General features: G+C 61.6%; 1 protein-coding gene across 1 annotated transcript; it reads right to left on the bottom strand.

The window, feature by feature from the left end:
- Positions 1–473: 473 nt before the first annotated feature.
- LOC103608312 (intestinal mucin-like protein) lies at positions 474–11562 on the bottom strand (the record flags this gene model as incomplete). The annotated part of the gene is made up of 22 exons (XM_008592758.1): positions 474–858; positions 966–1092; positions 1577–1616; positions 1836–1964; positions 2695–2793; positions 3020–3142; positions 3287–3327; positions 3534–3638; positions 3905–4082; positions 4627–4658; positions 4774–4874; positions 4993–5062; positions 5206–5384; positions 6423–6636; positions 6935–7118; positions 7772–8019; positions 8622–8796; positions 9156–9367; positions 9647–9850; positions 9963–10057; positions 10554–11342; positions 11414–11562. Coding segments are annotated over 22 exons (3726 nt in total), but the record flags the coding sequence as incomplete, so codon positions are not given.
- Positions 11563–11569: the final 7 nt, after the last annotated feature.

The following is an 11569-nucleotide window of genomic DNA, read 5'->3' as shown; positions in this document are numbered from 1 at the left end:
TTTTTTTTTTTTTAATCCAGTCTGATGATCTGTCTTTTCATTGAGTTGTCTATACATATACATTTAGCGTCATGGTTGACAGAGTTGGGTTTAAATCTACCATCTTGTTAGTTGTTTTCTATTTGCTCCATGGTTCTTTGCTCCTTTTTTTCTCAATATATGCCTTTTGTTGTTGTTTAATTAAACATTTTTATTATTCTATTTTTATCTCAGCTCAAGGGAAGGCAGCCACTGGAGGTCACACTTTGTACACAGTATTTACCAAAGTCAGGCCCACCACATATGTGCAGTATCCCCCCGTCCTGTGTCCAGAGCCTGGTGACAGGACCCCAGAGGGGGCTGAGGGACCCTCTCTGAACTTTTCTGCCCCACCTACCCCACCCCACCCCCACCCCCCAGGAATCTGCTGGACCTTGGCTGTGCACAGTGGCCAACCCAGATCCCTGAGGCACTAACTCAAACCAAACAGCGCGGTGTCTCTGCCTGAGTTTATTACTGGAAAGCAAAGGATTGAACAGACTCAGAAAATAAATATCTGCAGCGAGGAAAGCAAGCTTAGGAGGTGAGGAAGCTCAAAGAGTCAGCGGGAGGATGGGGAAGCGGGGGCAGTGTGGGGCCGACCCCGCTCACTCCCTCCCCAGACGCCGGGGGCTGGAGCGCCGGGCACGGACGGAGGTGTCTTCGTTGGTCCACTGGGGCTCGCAGACAGTGTCCTGGCACAGGCAGCTCTCGATGTGGGTGTAGGTGTAGTTCAGCAAGCCACCGTGGGGGCAGCTCAGGAACACCTCGCGCTGGCTGGTTGTCTCCTCTTTGCAGCAGGAGCATCTGTGGTCCAGAGACTGGGCCTCGGCAGAGTACCTGGGCGGGAAGGGCTGGGAGTGAGCAGCCACGTCTCTGGGGCCTCCCGGCAGCCATACTGGGCTCCACTGCCCCCCACCAGGGCACACTCGCAGCCTGGGACTCACATGGCAAAAGTCCCGCAGGACCCTGAGCAATAATTCATGGTGACGTTCTTGGTGCAGCCAGCATGAGAAATTTCCCTGATGACGGGGATGGTGGAGCAGGGAACTCTAGTCTGGTTGCGAGGGGTGCCTGGGCAGAGGGAGGCAGAGGCTCAGGGCTGGGGCCTCAGCTCCTCTGTGGGACCACACCAGCTGTCCCTCGCTGCTTGCTCTCCCCTCCCCCCCCACCTTCCGGGAGGCAGGCACCAGTCCCCAGCTGCCCTGTGGCTGGGGCTCTGTCCTGCTTCTCCCTGGGAAGGGACTCAGGCTTCCTGGGCACCCCAGGTGATACCCTCAAACTCAGCATCTGGACAGCGTGGGAGGCACAGAGGGGAGCAGGGCTCCTGGGGCACCAGCCCCCTGTGCCTTCCTCTCCTTGAGGGGACCCTTGGGTAGTCACCCCCAGCCAGGCTGGCCCTGCGAGCCACTGGCTGGCAGACTGCACTCACATGTTCTGCAGCACCCGTTCGACATGAATGTGATGGAGCCCTGGAGGGAAAGAAGAATAAGCCGGGGCCCCCAGGTGCCCCCCAGTGTGCGAGCAACCCCACCACTGGCTGGCAGACTGCACTCACATGTTCTGCAGCACCCGTTCGACATGAATGTGATGGACCCCTGGAGGGAAAGAAGAATAAGCCGGGGCCCCCAGGTGCCCCCCAGTGTGCGAGCAACCCCATTCTGCTGCGGGGCTGGGGAAGGGGTCGATCCTGCAGAAGGGCCAGGGCTAAGCCTCCCGGGGCAGCTGCAGACCAGACCAGAGGCCACCATCCCAGCACTGGGGACCCCCCATTCCCAGCAGAGCACACGCGCCAGTGCCCCAGATGGCCGGCTCACCGGGAGGCAAGTGCTGGGGTCGAAGTCAGGGCAGCTGATGTTTGAGACGGATGAGATGAGCTGGTTGTGGATTTTCACACAGCTGAAGAACGTGCAGTTGTTCGTGGGGTCGCTCTGTACGTCCCCAGGCTGTGGGGCAGGGGAGAGTGCAGGTGAGGGCCAGTAGGCAGGCCCGCCCCAGAGGCCAACCCAGAAGGACAGACCAGAAACTCCTGGCACCTGTGGCTTCTGGGACAGGAGGGCTGGCCTGTGGGCCCAAAGCCATGGGGCAAAGGACACTGGGCAGGGCCCAGGGACAGACACAAGCCTGTAGTCCATACAACCCAGAAAGGCATAACCACGTTCTAACTCCCTGAACCCGTGCATGTGGCCTTATTTGGACAAAGGGTCTTTGCAGATGTAATTAATTGAAGGCTCTCAAGATGAGAGCATGCTGGGGTAGATGGGCACTAAATCCAATGACAAGTGTCCTTATAAGAGACAGAAGAGGAGACACAGACACAGAGGAGAAGCCACGTGAAGATGGAGACAGAGTGGGGCAAAGCTGCCATAGGCCCGGGGCCGCCTGCAGCCCGGAGAGGCTGGACGACGCAGGGAGGGTCCTCCCCGGAGCCTCCACAGGGAGTGTGGCCCTGCACACCTTAATCCTGCACTTCTGGCCTCCAGAACCAGGAGAAGCAATTTCTGCTATTTTAAGCCACCCAGCTGTGGTTGTTATGGCAGCCCCAGGAAACTGGGACACAGCTGTGCCGGGGACTGGGAGGATTCAGCCAGGGAAGCCAGAGTCATTCAGTCCTTGCCATGGGCTCTGGTGGGCACACTGTGTCAGGGGCCCAGGGGCCGTGGAGAGCTGGTGCACCTTGAGGACGGTGGGCTCACTGCCCGGCCTGCTGATGATGCAATGTGTCTGCACGCACTTCTTGCAGCACTCGCCAGGGACCTCCATGAGTTCAAAGCCCTAGGACACAGACACACCCAGGCTGAGCACATGGGGCCATGGGCAGGCTCAGGCCAGGTGGGTGTCAAGGTGGGGAGTTGGGGACGGACACAGATTGTCGTTGAAAAAAGGAAAGAAACTGGTAGGACAACACTCCGTGGGTACATATGCAGGGCCTGTGAGCTTTTCTCACAGAAGGGAAGAGGGTAGACTGAGGCAGGAGTGAGGGGCGGGGCTGGCAGCTTACGGGGCTACAGGAGGTATTGCAGGACACGTGGGTGCAGGTGATGACACTGAGCATGGTGCTGCTGTTCACGGCGCTGGTGCAGACGCAGTCCTGGCACTTGGAGGAGTAAACTGGAGAACCGGGCTTCGGGCACAGGGAGAGATGGTGAGGGGCCACCTTCGGCGCGGGGCCCTCCCCAGCACCCAGCCAGCCCAAGAGGCCTGCCAGGGACCCCCACACCCCAGCCCCAACCCCTCACCCACCTGCCCCTCCCTGCCCAGGCCTCACCTGGTACTCGGCGTTCTCGTGAACACACACGCCCTTAGGCTCTGGGAGAAAGGGACAGAAGGGCCATCAGTCCTGCAGCAGTGGCCCCGCCTGTCCGCACGGCTCCCAACAGACAGGGCAGTCACTCGGGGCTGAGGCGGGTGTGTCAGCCCTGCTGCTGTCTGTGTCCCCTGAATCCGACGCCCCTGGGAGGGAGCCATTTCACTGCAGCCGCCCCTCCTGCCCTGCCACTGCGGGCCCCTCTTACCACACCAGTAGAAGGGGCAGCACCTTCCGGACACCATCTTGCTCTTCACCTGGAACCCCAGCGGGCACACAGGGGGCTCCGCCTTGCACAGGCTGGTGTTGCACTCTGAAGGCAGGGTGACACGCAGCCGTGAGGACCGCTGCACAGGGCTGGGCTCCCCGGGCTTCTGTGGGACCCCCCGCCCACCCGGGCTGGCCCCTACAGCAGGGATGCGGGCCCTGGGCCAGAAGCCGCCTGCAACACCCCCTCGGGTGGGCACATCTCAGCCCCCAGCCTCCAGCAGGCCCCCAGCCACTGTTCCCTCACTCGCCGAGGAGGGTACGCGGTCCCCAGGGGCCCAGTCTCAGTCCCTCCAGGGGGGGCGGACTTACTACACAAGGTGATGTTGCAGCAGGGATTGGCCGGATTGACCTCCGTGGCGAGGTAGGTGCCATCCTCCTCGCACTGGGTGAGGGACTTCTGGTCACAATTCTTGGTCTGGCAGACGATGCCGCTTCCACCCTCCAGGCAGGTGCAGTCCTTGCAGTCGAACTCAAAGCTCTCCCCGAACTGTAGGGAGGAGGAGTTGAGCCGGGAGGAGAGGCGCTGGCCGCCGGCCTCGCCAGGGCTGCACCGTGGCGCATCTGCAGCTGGCAGCCCGCTGAGGGGTCCCGTGCCAGCCACATGCCCCCCACCTCCGAGCACTTGGGGCAGGTCCTGGCACAGGACAGCAGCTGCCCGTTCAGGGCACCAGGTTGCTAACATCACAGAGCCACGACCAGTGCACCAGCCTCTGCCAGCACAGGGGCATGTGGGAGGTGCACTGCTGGTGTCTGTTGGGCACATGCAGCATGGAACAAGGGAGTCAACCCATAGCTGTGACCTCACGCAGGAGACACAGACAGCTCTGGTGGCCAAGACGTCACCTCAAGTTTAGGCAGATCATTTTGCGACCACGGGTGGGTGGCGTGGATGGACGGACAGGCGGGTGGGTGGGTGGAGGCCCCTGCTAGCTCGGCTTCCGGGACTTCAAGGGTTCACTTCCCCACCTTGGAGGCTCCCAAGTCCTCGTTTCCATCCCACCCATTCCCCAGCACCAAGCGGGAGGGCCCACCTCTCTGGGCACATTGTCGGGTCCCACGCAGCCTGGGGAGGAGGAAAAGACACGTCCTGTTAGCAGAGTCCTGGTGCGGCAGGTGGCCACCGCCTCTGTGGTCCCCGAGGAGGAGGCAGGAGGGAGCCACGCGAGAGGGGGACATACCGCAGGTCTTCACGCACACATCGAAGCCGGGGGCGTAGTTCATGGTGCCCTCAGGACAGAAGCAGCCCTCCACCAGGCCCGTGCTATTCTGCTGAGAGGAACTGGGGACAGAAGGGCATCATCAGCTGGGAGTGGGCTTGCAGGACCACCAAGCCCAGACAGTGCCACCCAGGTGCATGCCCAGAGGGGCGAGCCCGTGTCCTAGCAAATGTGACGTACGTGGACTTGCAGGTGGATTCCTGTGCAGGGCCACAGGCCTTGTACTCCCTGTGAGACGGGCACGTCACAGCTGTGGGAATCAGAAGGGCCAGGTCAGGAGGGCCAGGCCCATGTTGCCCTTGAGTGACAGTGCCCAGCCCCCCGGCAGAGCCTGGAGACGCCCTGGCCCACAGGCTCCCAGCACAAGGGCAGGGACAGGGATAGGGTACTTACAGCAGGTCCCCTGGGTGTGTTTCCTCCAGTCGATGCAGATGCCCTGCTGTGCACACAGGGCCGCGTAGGTCTGCAGACTGGCACACTCCATGCCCGAGTCGGGCACGAAGCAGCTGTCGAACACGCAGGCATCGTAGTAGCGCTGGGGGGGCACGAGGGCATGGCACTGGGCGAACAGGCTGTGGGGATGGGTCATGGTCACACTCCGCTGAGGTGCTCAGCACTGCCGCCCCCACCCTCCCCAGCACATGCACCACCAGACAGTGCCCGAAGCTGACTGTAGCGGGCAGGGCCGGCCTTGGGGAAGGAGGCTGGGCACTGAGGCTCCAGCATGCGGCACTCTGTTGTGGCTCCCAGAGATGGAAGCTGCTCGGCTACCTGGCCACCTGGTGCCAGGATCCCTTCCAGAAGCCCTGGTAGAGAGCCACCCAGCTTCTACTCGACGCACACACATTGGGGGACCGGGCACTCCCTCCCTGCGGCTCCCAGCTTTGGGAGAGCCCCCACCACTGCCCTATGTAAGCCCAAACCTGCCTTCCCAGTATGAGCCCTGGGTGCACACCCTGTCTTGGGCCCACTGGTCTACCCTGGGCCTCAAATTCAGCTGACCCTGCACCATCCTGAGAGGCGGGAGAGTTTTGGGGGTCAAAAAAGGCACAGGGAGGGCCAGCCCTTGGCTCACTCGGGAGAGCGTGGTGCTGACAACACCAAGTCAAGGGTTAAGATCCCCTTACCGGTCATCTTTAAAAAAAAAAAGAAAGAAAGAAAAAGACAAAAGGCACGGGGAAGTCTAACATGGCAGCTTGGTCCTGTGAATACCGAAGCCCAGCTCCTGGGCCCCTTTGGCACCTCCCTATATAGGGATGGCCGGTTCGCTCACTGGCTGAGCGTGGTGCTGACAACGCCAAGTCAAGGGTTAAGATCCCCTTACCGGTCATCTTTAAAAAAAAAAAGAAAGAAAGAAAAAGACAAAAGGCACGGGGAAGTCTAACATGGCAGCTTGGTCCTGTGAATACCGAAGCCCAGCTCCTGGGCCCCTTTGGCACCTGGCACCTGCCCGTGGTGTCATGACCTCCCGCCTTCCTAGTGCCACACTCTACAGGAGCCGCCGCCTCTTTGTAGACCTTGTAGGGGCTGGGAGGGCATCGCGGCTGCTTCCTGAGGCCCTGTAACTCACTAGTGGCCAAGGCCACAGGCAGGCCTAGGGTCAGGGTCACCTGTCCTTGATGAGCTGGCAGAGAAGAGACTCGGTGCAGGTCTTGTTGCTCCCTGGCTTCGTGGGGACAGGGCGCTGGGTTGTGAAACTGTTGTATGTACAGTGTGGCTTGGAGGGGTCGTTCACCACCCACTGGTCAGCTGCGACCTCGCAGTTGGAGATGACCTCCCCACTGGGCAGCATGCAGTCGTCCACAGTGGTGTTGGTGCAGGTGCCTGCCTCCGCAAGAAGGGCCACGCTGAACCAGCACCAGGCGACGTCACCCAGCACACAGGGCAGCCCCTCAGATCCCTCCCCTCTCCAGCCCAGATCCCCTGGCATCTGGCAGACCAGGGCCGAGGGCGTAGACTAGGCCAAGCCACCTCTGACTGGCTCCCTGCAGGGACCACCGCCACAGGCGGCCCCAAGCAGAGGAGCAGGAGACCCCCAGCTGGGCTGGTGGCACTCACTCCGCCCTGGCCCAGCCACCCCCCCGGGGCAGGGCGCAGGTGCTGGTGGGGCTGCAGGGCTCACCACACTGGCCCTTGGTGTTGTTGCCAAACAGGTGGTAGGGCAGCCTGATGGAGAAGGACAGGCCATTGTAGGAGATGAGGGCGCCCAGCTCGGGGATGTCCACCACGTAGTTGATGCCCGATTCGTACACCTGCAGCCCATACTTCTCGTAGGGCAGTGCCACCGTCTGGCTGTTGACCTGCACCTGTGGCCGATACACCTGGGGTCAGGGAGAGCCTTCGGGGAGGAGCTGGCAGCCACCTGGCTAGAGCTGGCCCTGCACTGGCATGCCCCATCCTCTCCAGGAGCGCTGTGTTTCTGGCCAAGCCACCTGAGCCCCATCGTGGAAGAGCACCTGGGGCCGCCCCTCCCCCACCTGCTAGACCTACACATGCAGTGGGGGGTCTCTGGCAATGCCCCTGCCCCTCCCCCACCCCCATTTTTGCTTTCTTTCCATTGTGCAAAGCCAGACCCTTGTCCCAGCTGGTCCCAGGGTAAACCAGAGAAAGTGCTCCTGGGAGCCCCCTGCAGGGGGTAGGGCTCCCCAGGCCTCCATGCAGGTGAGGAGGACTCAGCTGGGTATGTGCAGAGCCCCTGCCCACCTTCCCCTGTCCTCAGGGAGGGGGCATGACTGGCTGGGCTCAGAGGGATGTCCCTGAACACACTTGGAAAACCCATGGGAACAGGGTGTGTCCCCGAGTGAGGCTCCCGCCCTCTCCCACTTTTCCAGCGTGGCTCTGGGGGAGGCTGCACTTGGGCCCCTAGTTCCAAGTCCTCTGTCGCATGGGGAACCACCATGTGAGAGGGCCCGCATCGGCATGCTCCACCGAGGACGCCGGTGACTGCAGCCTCGCGTACCTGTACCTCCATGGGCGTCATGTGCATGGTCTTGATCAGCACCTCCTGGGTCTCATGGCGCACGATGATTGTGCGGGGACAGGACACTTTGTCGTTGACATCACAGTGGTAGTTGTCAATATAGACTCCAAAGTTGTCCACGGTGGGGGTGACCTCCTCCACCAGCACATAGGTGCAGTTACCCTGGTAGCTGTAGTAGAGCCCATCGAAGGTGACGAAGTGTGGGTCCCCCCAGCCAGTGCAGTAGCCTGCAGAAGAAGCTTGGTGAGCTGGCACCAACCACCAGCACATAGGTGCAGTTACCCTGGTAGCTGTAGTAGAGCCCATCGAAGGTGACGAAGTGTGGGTCCCCCCAGCCAGTGCAGTAGCCTGCAGAAGGAGCTTGGTGAGCTGGCACCACGGAGCTGGTCACAGCCCCAGGCCAGGGTGGGGGGCAGGGACCAGGACTCTGTCAGGATTCACGGGACAGGCTGGAAGAGCAACAGGAACCAGGGTCCCGAAAAGCCTGCTCCTGGGCTCGGGCACGTGGCGCATACGAGCTCGGTGGATCCAGTGCTGCTCGTGGCGCCCATTCTGTAGAACGGGGCCTGGCTTAGGAGCCAGAGATCCAGGGTTCCAACCCAGCCTGTCCCTCTCAGCCTCAGAAGCACCCTTGTTGCCCCACCATGCAAGCCTTCCACTTGCCCAAGCCCCCTGTCCAAGGTGGCATGACAAGTCCCTTGGACTGTTCCTGGGCCTCAGCTGGCACTCGGCCACTGGGGCTGTGCCGGTGGAGTCTCAGCCCTTCCACTCCCCAGACGCCGGCCCTGCGCCCCCACCCACAGAGAAGGGGGGTGGCCGCAGCACGTACAGTCACACTCCCAGTGCCAGCAGCAGCCATCCGGGTCCATGACTTGCACTGGCTTGAGGTCGTTGGAGCAGGTGGGCATGGGCGGGGGCTCGCACTTCACCTCCTCGATCTCCACGGTGTTGTTGTGCTTGCAAGTGGCGATGATGCAGTCACACAGCGACCAGGTCTCGTTCTCCTGTGGGCAGAGGGTGAAGGGCGGTCAGTGTGACCCGCCACACCACAGCCCGCAAGGAGGGGGTGGGCCGTGCTCAGGAGGCCTCGGCGTGAGTGCCCAGAGTCCTGCCCGGGAGGCAGAGGGAAGGGCCTGTCTTCACTGGCCACTCACTATGGCAAGCTTGGGCACAGAGAGAGGGGCAGGGCTCGGCAGACACTGCGCCTGGGAGGGTGTTGGAAGCCTCAGCCCTGCTGGACACGGCGCAGAGTGCGGCAAGAGGAGCATCTTGGATGACCACCAGAAAGGTGGCACCTGGTCCCTGAACGCCTGGACAGGATGCACTTTGTGCCGAGGGGACAAAGCCACCATGGCCCACTGACCTGTCTGGGAGGATCAAAGTCTGGGCATGCAGGGGGCTTGGTGGTGGCTGGAGAGATGTGTGTCGGTGTGGAGGGCGAGCTGGGCGTTGGTGCGCTGGGTGTTGGGGAGGGTGTTGATGGGCAGGATGAGTTGTGGAACTCGAAGGTGCAGTTCACTGAGCAGTTCACGTAATAGCAGGTGTCTCCAAATGTTCCGTTGTACACCAGCTCACCTGCCCAGGGAGAGACCCCATCCCAACACCATCCAGAAGCAAGTTCCCACAGAGGCCCCCAGAGGGAAGCCCACCATGCCCTATTTCGGGCACGTGGGCGTCCCCACCTCACTTAGCCCCTGGACCACAGGTGAACCCTGGTCCCCAACTCATGTTTCCAGCAAGCTGGGCTGGCCCCGGAGATGTCCACCCCCACCCGGCATCCAGCTTCCCAAGCAAGCTGCCAAGTTGGACCTTAGCCCTGATCCTAAGCATCTTCAGAAGTGCACGGCATGTTACCTGGGCCGTAGTATGTGTCATTCAGGACGCAGCATATGACTAAACTAACGGTGGTGAGCCGCTGGCCTGTGCTCATGCTGATGCTGGGAGAGACAAGCGGGCTCAGCGTGGGGGTGGGCACCCTGGAGGCCGAGGTGCTGGTGGTCTCGGGCATGGTAGGTGTGGTCCCACTGCTTGGGGGAGTCTTGGAAGAGGTGGTCGTGCCTGTGAGGAAGGCGGTCAGGAGTGGGAGTGAGCAGTGAGGTGGGAAGGCCTCATGTCCACTTCCCGGGCTCCGGTAGTCACAAAGAAGGTGGCGCTGCGGGGCTGCAGTCACAGTACATGGCAAGTGTGACAAGGAGACCCATGGGGGAGCTGGTGCTCCAGGCAGTACACAGCTTGCTGGCAAACTCTACTGCCAGCAAGAGGTGGCTGGAGGGGGATTTGCCACAGCATAACAGTCCACCTCAGAGAGGCTGGACCAGCTGCCTGGTAAGGCCACCTGTGGCAGGCCAGAGAGGTCCCAGAGGTGCTGAGTAGGGAGGCACAGATAGAAGTGGGAAGGGAAGCAAGGGTCTCTCGGGGAACCTCACTGGCAGCCTCTGCCCCACACAGCCTGGCCCCACACACTGGGGGTCTCCCCACGGGATGGGTTTTGTCCACGTGGCTGCACCACAGAGTGGTGTGCTGAGGGGGCTGCCTTTGGGCTCTGCTATCCACACACAGGCCGGTGGTCAGTGGCTCCCTGAACACAGAGTGATGGCGCTCAGCAGGAAGAGAAGGCACCCAGAGACTGCCATGAGTATTCCTGGGAATCGGCCCTCACTGGGCAGAGCAGGGGCCCATGGCACAAGGTGGCACCCAGACCAGAGTTCCCTGGCAGGAGAGTGGATGCTCCTGGGAGAGGAAGAACCAGATGTCTGTTTACCTGGAGGCGCTGTGGAGATCCGACCTGTGGGGACGATAGTGGGTGTTGGTGTAGGAATAGGCGTGACTGTTGCTGAGGTGGTAGAGGTGGCCGTTGGTGAGGTGACAGACGTGGTCATTGGTGGAGGAGTGGGCGTTGCCGTTGGAGAGGTGGTAGAGCTGGTCGCTGGTGAAGGCGTGGGCGTGGACGTTGGTGAGGTTGTAGAGGTGGTTATTGGTGGGTGCGTGGGGGTGGTCGTTGGTGAGGTGGTAGACGTGGTCGATGGTGAAGGCATGGGCGTGGACGTTGGGGAGGTTGTAGGGGTGGTTATTGGTGGACGCGTGGGCGTGGCCGTTGGTGAGGTGGTAGACGTGGTCGCTAGTGAAGGCGTGGACGTGGACGTTGGTGACGTTGTAGAGGTGGTTATTGGTGGGTGCGTGGGGGTGGTCGTTGGTGAGGTGGGAGAGGTGGTCGCTGGTGAAGGCATGGGCGTGGACGTTGGTGAGGTTGTAGGGGTGGTTATTGGTGGACGCGTGGGCGTGGCCATTGGTGAGGTGGTAGACGTGGTCGCTAGTGAAGGCGTGGATGTGGACGTTGGTGACGTTGTAGAGGTGGTTATTGGTGGGTGCGTGGGGGTGGTCGTTGGTGAGGTGGTAGAGGTGGTCGCTGGTGAAGGCATGGGCGTGGACGTTGGTGAGGTTGTAGGGGTGGTTATTGGTGGATGCGTGGGCGTGGCCGTTGGTGAGGTGGTAGAGATGGTCGCTGGTGAAGGCGTGGGCGTGGACGTTGGTGAGGTGGTAGAGGTGGTCGCTGGTGAAGGTGTGGGCATGGACGTTGGTGAGGTTGAAGGGGTGGTTATTGGTGGATGCATGGGCGTGGACGTTGGTGAGGTGGTAGAGGTGGTCACTGGTGAAGGCATGGGCGTGGATGTTGGTGAGGTGGTAGAGGTGGTTGCCGGTGAAGGCGTGGGCGTGGACGTTGGTGAGGTGGTAGGGATGGTTATTGGTGGATGCGTGGGCGTGGCCGTTGGTGAGGTG

This window comes from Galeopterus variegatus, unplaced genomic scaffold, assembly GCF_000696425.1.
Source record: "Galeopterus variegatus unplaced genomic scaffold, G_variegatus-3.0.2 Scaffold8282, whole genome shotgun sequence".
Classification (NCBI taxonomy): Eukaryota; Metazoa; Chordata; class Mammalia; order Dermoptera; family Cynocephalidae; genus Galeopterus; species Galeopterus variegatus.
This window is presented reverse-complemented; position numbering and strand designations above follow the sequence as displayed.